We start from the raw sequence: 8,927 nt of genomic DNA on the forward strand, positions 1-8,927 counted from the left end.
CACGTAGACCAAATATCGTCATTAGAACGAACAAGAAAAGTATTACTACGTGTAAAGCGCTCTTTCTCCTTGAAGACTATTAAAAAGTTGACATAAATGCATAAGGAAGTTCAAATATGGAAAAAGAAGTAGCAAGTCAAATGGTGTGTTAACTCAGAATCTAACGACGCACAGCACAACATTTTTCACCTCCGTCGATGCCCGTCAGTCGACGCCACCGGTCAGGTCACTCAGACCGGCAAAATTTTCGGACACTAGGCAGGAAGAATGTACAAGTGGCCTACTTTTCAGTGAGGGAGAAGAAGCGCACTTCCGTAAGTTACAAGGTGCTGTGCGGGAAACAAACTCTGAACTTTTCTAGACCAATGTCATCATTAAACAGCAGTTCAACTAATCCGACAGATGATATAATATAGACCAGAAACAAGACGATTATATTCCCGACAAGAAAGAAATTTAATGGAATGAATTGTGATCAGGGGCATGGATTCGGAAACCTTTCATGAACCTTGTTAATTTCCGCGATTACTTCTGGTGTGAGCTCGACCTTGCATCCATCTAGGACCTCCCGAAGTTGCCACGACTTGGTTGCTCCAAAAACAACACTTGCAACGAGGGAGCGACTCAAAACAAAGGCTGCCAAATGCAAAGAACGTAGATACTGAGTACAAGGTCGATGACTGTAAACAACTGCGATATGAACATAGTTTAAGGACAACCACATTGTATATGTCAAATCTACAAAAGATGTGTTAGCTCAAGCAATTAAAAGAACTACGGTTTTAATCCAACAATTGAGAGCCAGCAATCATTCTGAAATCAGTACATGGCTGTCTGGTTTAAGCAACCAGGTCAAGAAAAAGGGAAGAGGAACGAGCAGATTCGGAACTTATCTAGAAGTAATACTTCATTTATAATTACAGACGTTGTAATTAGCAACATCAATTCTCTGAACTCAAAACAACAGTTCTACATGGACAAGTACAAGGAGAAACCATGAGAGAGAGAGAGAGAGAGAGCGAACCTATTGCGAGAGATACTGGATGAAGACTGTACTTTTCTGCAATCTTAAAGTATTCCTGTGAACATAAAAGAACAGAACTGTAGGTATTCATGAACTGCTATGGCATATATGCAGAAACACCCACCATCTACGTATGATACACTAAACAAAAGTAACATATCGCCTAAAAGAGACTGCTGGGCATGCAAAGTCAGACATAAATTTGAGATCGAAATAAAATTCAGTAAAAAGGTATGATTACAATATTCGTACCCAGATTTTTATACGAGTTTAAAAACGTGTTTTCTTTAACTTTCTTAAAATTTCTTTGAAACCCTGGACTCAGAAATCTTCAGTAACCTATTAAAGTTAAATTGTTAAAAGAAGAACATATGCACCATGGCTGCTGCTCTTCTAATGTGATTAGACAGGTTGTATCTGGATTCCCCTTCCGAATATTTCCCTGGGGAAGAAACATAACAGTTTCGTTCATACAAGATCACCACTTGAGAGTGCAGAAAAGACCTACGTTCTAAAATATTAGAGGGAAAATTTTAGAACTGACCTCTAAATACATTCAACCGAGCATCTGGTGGACCCCCATCAGGCGAAAAATACTTCCCAGAGAGTATACCCATTGCAAGGGGGCTATAAGCTAGTAAACTGATCCTAAAATATTGAATTGAACTTTATCAAGAAATGGGCAAGGGCAGGTCAAGGTTCAAACAAATTTTCCCTATAGTTTCATGCATGATAAATGGTTTAGTTTTTACTGAAATCTAACCCTTGAATACCTCTCATGATGACAGCATTCAGCCAATCCAGAATCAAAAGTTCGGCAGAGCAAGCTGTATGCGTTCTATCAAATTAACAATAAGTCTAATTAGTCCAAAAACTGATGGAGCAATACAGTAACCATTTGAGTGAGAGTGAATTCTATCAAATAAACAACCTGCAGAGACACAATCTTTGGACGGTAAGTGCTCCTTTCAGCCACCTGAACAAACTTCATGACACCATACGGTGTTTCATTACTAAGACCAACATATCTGATCTACAAAACAGAACTTTTCAATCATTATGCCATCACCATGTTCTCAAAACATTGCAATAAAGAGGAGAAAAACACCAACAGTATGAAACTAACCTTACCCGAATCAACGGCTCTCCCAAGAGCATCCAGCTGTTCCTCTATAGGAATCGAACAAAATTGTCTGGTTGGATCATATTCAGTTTCTCCAAACATGGGAACATAGCTACAAAAACAGTCATAACTGAGCTGAAAGTTTTACTAAACGCTCGGTGCACATTGAAGCACAAGTTTCTCCAAACCGCAGTGAAGTCAAGCAAACTTCTTTGTGAAGTACACATACACAGTTGGGGGCAAGAAAGAAACTTTGAACAATATCTAGCAATGGGATATCCAGAATTAAAATTAACTTGAATTTTCCACCAATTTCACAAACAACTGAAAAAAAAAAAAAGTCTACATACAAACCGATCGGGCCAATGAATCTGATAAAGATCAATGTAATCCGTCTGCAACCGCCTTAAACTGCATTTAATCATTACATATCCCATCACTAAGATAGTCATAACACAAAGTGCTTAAGCAGAACTAAAATTATGAACTATATGCTTGATCAAACCTGCTGTCAATGGCGTCGGCGATATTCCTGGCATCCAAACACTTGGGGCCATCTCGAATCCAAGTCATCTGCCCAGACGGTCCCGTAACCTGCATCAACACAACGTTCCCACATCAAAAACCAAAAGAAATCTAACATAATAACACCATTGGCGTGAATTGTTAGAACCAGAGCTTTATCAACTACCTTGGTGGCCAAAACGACGCTGTTTCGAGGGATTTTGCTCTCTCTAATCCAACGGCCGAGGTACTCCTCGCTCCTACCCTGAGTCTCTGCTCGCTGAACCACCGGGTACATTTCTGCCGAGTCGAAGAAGTTGATTCCGGCCTCGAGAGCTCCGCCGAGGAGCCGAAATGACTCCGGCAGCGAGTTTTGCTCGCCGAAAGTCATCGTCCCTGCGAAGAATGAGTCGGATTCTCAGTGGGAATGCAAGGGACAGTATTGGAAATGGAGAAGGGAGAGTTTGACGAACCCAAGCAGAGCTTTGAGACTGTTAGATTCGGTGCGAGGTTGACGAGCGGCACCGCCATTGCTTCCGCCGGAGAAGCTCCCTTGGAGTCTGTGAATTGCTAGAGGGGCGGCGGGGAACGAGAAAATGGAAGTGACGGATTTCGGCGGTTCTTATACTTGTTTTGGTCGGGATTTCAGGGGTTGGGTTGATAAAACGTGGGCAATGCTTTCCGTACACTAATTTTTAATTTTCACCTGCTCCTCTCAAATTTTTATTGTCAAATTAAATAAATTGAAAAAAAATTAGTAGTAAAAAAACTATGTGCATAAAGTAAAAGTGGGTATGTAAATAATATAATCATAAAAAAAAATAGGTATGTGTTATTTAATACTACGATTCACTTATAAATGAGAGATTTTAGATTCGATTCTCGTCAATGGTGAATTTAAACCATATTATTACTAGCTCATTATCAGGCTAAGCCTATCATCTTCCTTTTAATGAAGATAATATCATTTGTTAAAAAAAAAAAAAAAAAGTATGTAAATAATACTATTATAAAAATATAGAGCTATTATTTTTAAGAAAACTAATAAAAATAACTTGAAAACTTTAAGTTTTAATGATAAAGACAAAATAAAAGATAAAGTAAATAGTACCATGATTGACTTTTGAATGTAAAAATATGATTTTTTTCGTTAAAATGAACAATATCAGTAGGTTTTTGTTAAAATTCCCATTATTTTTACACCACTGCATGTTATACAATTTAGCATCTCCACACATGCTAGTATGCTCTCGTTTAGCAAGTGTTTTTAAATAACTGAAAAATATTTTTAAAACTAATTCTTAATAAAAATATAAATTAATCATGAAAAAACACTTTAATGCTCCTTGTAGAAAAAAACTTTAAATGCTTTTAAAATTCAAAAATATTTTCTTTAAAAAAACTTCCAATTGTTTAAAAACATTTCTCAAACGACAAAATTAACTTTTCAGAATTATTATATAAACCTTAAAAGGCTATTGCCCTAAATTTTTTTAAAAAAATTATTATTAACATTTTAAACTTTAAACTTTTTATAATTAGATAAAAAAAAAAAAAAAAACCTTGTAGCACTCTCAAAAATCCAATTACACATTGGGCAATTCTCAATTGCACCAACAGTACGCTTTTTTCAGACAACCAAGAATACTCACAAATTAAATTGTTAAAAAAAAATAATTGTTAAAATTGAACCGCACCAAAATACAATATAATCACGCTTTAAAACACAAAAAGTTGCAAACTTTTCCAGATACCAAACAAGACTATAATAAATCTGTATTAAGCCTGAAATTTCCCAAAATTTTACAACCCATTAAATTCCAGATTACAACAATACAACCCTAAAATTCTTGTGAGGCGGATCCAATTTCGCCTTTCCCTTTCCCAACCTTCTTCGGCAGCAGATTCTGATGGATGTTGGGCATAACACCGCCGTTTGCGATCGTGACAGCTCCCAAAAGCTTGCTCAGCTCCTCGTCGTTTCGCACAGCCAGCTGAATGTGCCTCGGGACAATTCGGTTCTTCTTGTTGTCTCTGGCTGCATTTCCAGCAAGCTCAAGCACCTGTAAATCCAATCGAACCAAATCGTTTCAGTGCAATTCTGGCATTTTCTTAGAAGCCAAACAGCAACTTGAAGCAGAAAATGAACATAAGCTTAACAGTAAATTATTGAAATTTTCAAAATCGAGTCCAATCAAAAGTCATTCACGATGAAAACAATTCAAAATGTAACTCGAATCAGAAGCCGAATTCAATTCCAGATTTTTCTCAGTAGCCAAACAGCACCAAGCGTCTAAAATCAGATAAACAACACAAAGCGCAGCAATAAATTGTTAAAATTTTCGAACTTATGAAAGTCGAGTCCAATCAAAAGCCATTTTCAATGAGAACGATTCAAAATATAAAAAATCGCATTACAAACATTACTCGATTCAGCATTTTCTCGGAAGCCAAACAGCACCTAGAATCGGAAAATGAAAAGAGAAACGAACAATCGAAATGAAGCTGATTAGAGCACAAACCTCAGCAGCGAGATACTCGAGGACGGCGGAGAGGTAGACGGGGGCGCCAGCGCCCACACGCTCGGCGTACTTGCCGGCCTTGAGGAACCGAGCGATACGACCGACGGGGAACTGGAGGCCGGCCTTGGAAGATCGGGAGACGGATTTGGACGCCTTGGGCTTGCCTCTGCCGCCTTTGGAGGTCGGAGAACTCATATCGAATTTTGAAATTCGGACCGGAATCTGCAACCCTAGCGGCGAAAAATCGAGAGGCAAAGCGACGGTGCGACCGGCGTGGGGCTTGAAGGTGTGTGATACTTTGAAGGGTTTGGGGAAGGGCGTGGGTTTATGTAATAGCGAGTGCTGTGTTTTGATTGGCTGATGAGGTTAGGCGCGGATCGCCAGCGTGGAAATTTGATTTTTGGCGGAATTGGAAAAAGAGGGAAAATTTTTAGGACGAGGGAAACTTGGAAGGTGCGTCGATGGCTCAAAGTTTCGAAACTGTTCCTCCAAAACGGTGAGCTTTGGTTTGCTTTGAGAAACCCATTGTACCTGTGCTAGGCCCCTGTAAAACCCCATCACGCTGGCCTGGCCACTTTTACTAACCCAGTCTGAGTTTTGCTCACCTGCACATTTTCTTGCATGAGTCATTTTTCTTCTACTTTAAGGGTGCGTTTGTTTGTCCGTACTAGCTTTATTGCATGAGTCTTTTCAAAAAAAACATGTTTATTTGCCTGCACTAAGCTTTATTGGATTGGACTGGCTTAGCGAGGATTACAATTTTGTGTTTGATGCAAGCAAGATGTGACTTTAATGAGACTAAGTCGAGCTTGTCTCGACTAAATGCTTCATTTGGTGGTCTTAGTGAGACCCCCGAAAAATAGAGGATTGCTAATCCTGTCTCCAACACATGCATTGTTTGCACGCCTGCATCGTCTCCAACTACAACTCCCCACCCATATCCAGATTTAAAACTCAACTAAAGTAACAAGTCCAATGAAACTAGAGAGACTTGAATTTCCGATATTAGAGGAAACAACTAGCAAGCATTCTGGTGAGAGAACATGGAGGAAGTCGGGGATCAAAATTGTTCTAAATAAGTAAACACGTCATTACTCATCAGAGTGAGATTACTTCAAGGTATATAAAAAGGATAGAAATAGTAATCTTGATTCTCGTAGTATACATGGGTTGAAGAAACCATTCAAACTCATCACCATTCCCATCCACGTTATAAAAACACATTGACGAAGCTAGCTTAGGCTCAGCTAGGGTGGATGCCCCACTCAATTAGTATTAACTCTTTGATGCACTATTGTCATCGTTGTAAGAGCATATTTGGGCGTAAAATTTATGTTGAGAAATTAGATGGGAGATCAATGGATAAATGATAACATGATCATTTTTTATAGAGAGAGATTTGATGGTATTAGTAATAAGTTACCATTCAACGTTTGAAAACATGAAACATGTCGAGGGATATTATAATAAGTTGTATAAGTGTTTTGTTGAGTACATTATTGAACTTTTTAATTTGTGACTTTGTTATTAAAGGATGCCCAAATTCATGCAAATCTCTAGTTTCGTCTTTGTACAAACATCATAAAATTAACACAAATATATACACATTGATCACATAATGCAACAAGAAATTCGACAATCACGATATCACTAAACCTAATTATATCTGCAATGTGACACTATTTTAAGTCAATCGCAGATTTATTATTGCGTTATCGACACAAAATACCATCACATTGACGTTTCAAGTACAACGTAAGTTTAGCTGCGTGATAGGCGTTTATTTCCCGGCTAAGCTCGCTCTTATTCATGACACAAGGGTTGAAAAAGAGCAGGGTGGTTCTTGAAGTCGAAACGGTCCAAATTGGTGGGAACAATTCCCTCCAAGCTCTTCACATTGGCACAAGCTCCATGAGCAACCAGCAACAGGGCCACCTGCACGTGCCCGGCTTCCGCCGCGCAGTGCAGCGGCGTGTAGCCGGCATCGTCCACGGCATCCACCAGAGCACCATGATTAAGCAACACCTTCACACACTCGATCCTCCCCTTGAACGCCGCCCTGTGCAAAGGGGTCCAGCCATTCTGGTCCCTCCCGTTCACCTCTGCCCCTTTCGCAAGGCAACTCTTTATCCCGTGAGCGTCGTCCAAACTTGCCGCCCGGTTCAGGACGTCGTCGTATCGCAGGAAACCCAGCAGGCTCGTGTGCCCGTTTGCAGCGGCGAGATCGAAAGCCGTCCTTCCGTCTTTGGTGACGGCGTATTTCACATTGGAGCAATTTAACAGACACTTTGCGGCCCCCAAATGCCCCTTCTCCGCCGCCCAGTGAAGCGGACTCCGACCTCTAGAGTCCGTAACCTCCGCATTGCCTCCGACAGAAATACAAAACTTCAACATCTCGACGTGGCCGTGAGCGGCCGCGATATGAATCGGAGTTCGACCTTCCTTGTCAACCAAATTCACGTCAATTCCATCAAGAGTCTTGTACAAAATCTCAAACAAATCGACCCGGTTCATCGCCGCCGCGTCGTGCAAGACCTCGTCTGCTGAATTACCAATTTCACAGCCGGAGGCGATCAGAACCTTCACAATATCAATGTTTCCGGACCGAACACCGAGAGATAGCAAAGACCCGGAATCCGAATCTCTCTGATTCACAACTGCACCGGCGTCAATCAGGTCAGAGACCAAATTAGCATTCCCGGAAGCTATGGCGGGACCGAGCAGCGCCGTGAGCTCAGCCCCAGAGCACCCAGAAATCGCCTTGTTAAAAAACGAATCGAATTCCGAGATCCGGGTGAGCTGAGAAATCAGAAATTCAACCACGTGCGGACCCACAAACGAGATGGGTATAGTAGCGTCCCGGAAAACGTGAGGCCCGGGCCGGCGGAACAGGCGGCGGAGATGCTCCTGGTCGGCTTTCCCTGTGGGGAGCATGGAGGCCTGGACGTTGATGACGTCATGAGGGTTGGTTGTGAGGGAGAGCGGGGGCTCATCAGACGGCTGAGAGAGGAGGAGGGTGTAGGAGGAGGAAGAGAGCGGCGGGATTATGGAGAGGGGTTGAGTGAAGGAAAAGAGAGATGGGTTAGTGGTGGTGAGAGAGACGGCGACGGACATGGTATGCATGAGGTTGCTCAGCCGGAAGGTTGTGCTGCACTTTTGGTCTCGCTTGAAGTTGAGCTCCACTTCCTTCACGTCTGGCTTCACCAGCCTGTCCATGGCGAAACTGAAACTGGAAATTTTCCGGGAAAGTGATTTTCTCGGGAAAATTCGGTGTTGGGGTTTTGGATATCTGATGAAAATGGTGATTGGTTTGGTTGTTTGATCTTTTTCTTCCTCCCTTATGTCCTTTTCATGCAAAAGTTGTAATATTATTATTTTTTTGAGTGTGTAAATTCAATTTTTTATTGGATAAGCTATTAAGTAATCAAGTGGTAATTAATGGTGGGGACTTTGACAACGAAAGAGTGGTTGTTGGCTTTTTTGAATATGGAACTTTGAAGTTTGAGACCCAAACTTCTTATTTTTTTCAAAAATTCAAGTAAGATGATATGAAGCTTGGCACGTGATCGTGTTTAGTTAACTTAGAGAAAAACTTACATACAATCGAAATGTCATTGTATCAGTATCTCAAATTAATCATGTATTATTGTATGAAAAAAAGATTTGAGATACTTAATGTTGTTGGATTTTAGATACTATTGAAGTGTCATCCCAATCTGTGGAAAGTTCTTCTAGAGAGATTGATGCAAGAGTT

At 40.7% G+C, this 8,927-nt stretch overlaps 3 protein-coding genes across 3 annotated transcripts; all 3 read right to left on the reverse strand.

Annotated features, from left to right (window-relative positions):
* Window positions 1–42: 42 nt before the first annotated feature.
* On the reverse strand, window positions 43–3,275 carry LOC137743566 (uncharacterized). Its single transcript, XM_068483485.1, has 11 exons — window positions 3,125–3,275; window positions 2,839–3,047; window positions 2,653–2,741; window positions 2,502–2,558; window positions 2,151–2,259; window positions 1,956–2,057; window positions 1,798–1,862; window positions 1,569–1,672; window positions 1,402–1,466; window positions 1,025–1,079; window positions 43–636 (listed from the first exon to the last, which is right to left on the reverse strand). Exons 1-11 carry the CDS (start codon window positions 3,180–3,182, stop codon window positions 476–478), a joined length of 1,074 nt encoding a protein of 357 aa, XP_068339586.1. The 5' UTR covers window positions 3,183–3,275; the 3' UTR covers window positions 43–475.
* A 1,088-nt stretch (window positions 3,276–4,363) lies between these two features.
* On the reverse strand, window positions 4,364–5,480 carry LOC137742777 (histone H2AX). Its single transcript, XM_068482725.1, has 2 exons — window positions 5,174–5,480; window positions 4,364–4,714 (listed from the first exon to the last, which is right to left on the reverse strand). The coding sequence occupies exons 1-2, from the start codon at window positions 5,366–5,368 to the stop codon at window positions 4,493–4,495; spliced, it is 417 nt and encodes a 138-aa protein (XP_068338826.1). The 5' UTR covers window positions 5,369–5,480; the 3' UTR covers window positions 4,364–4,492.
* A 1,280-nt stretch (window positions 5,481–6,760) lies between these two features.
* On the reverse strand, window positions 6,761–8,519 carry LOC137743456 (protein VAPYRIN-LIKE-like). The gene has a single exon (XM_068483348.1). It carries the CDS (start codon window positions 8,387–8,389, stop codon window positions 6,977–6,979), a length of 1,413 nt encoding a protein of 470 aa, XP_068339449.1. The 5' UTR covers window positions 8,390–8,519; the 3' UTR covers window positions 6,761–6,976.
* Between the last annotated feature and the right edge of the window lie 408 nt (window positions 8,520–8,927).

This window comes from Pyrus communis, chromosome 8 (assembly GCF_963583255.1).
Source record: "Pyrus communis chromosome 8, drPyrComm1.1, whole genome shotgun sequence".
NCBI classification, from domain to species: Eukaryota; Viridiplantae; Streptophyta; class Magnoliopsida; order Rosales; family Rosaceae; genus Pyrus; species Pyrus communis.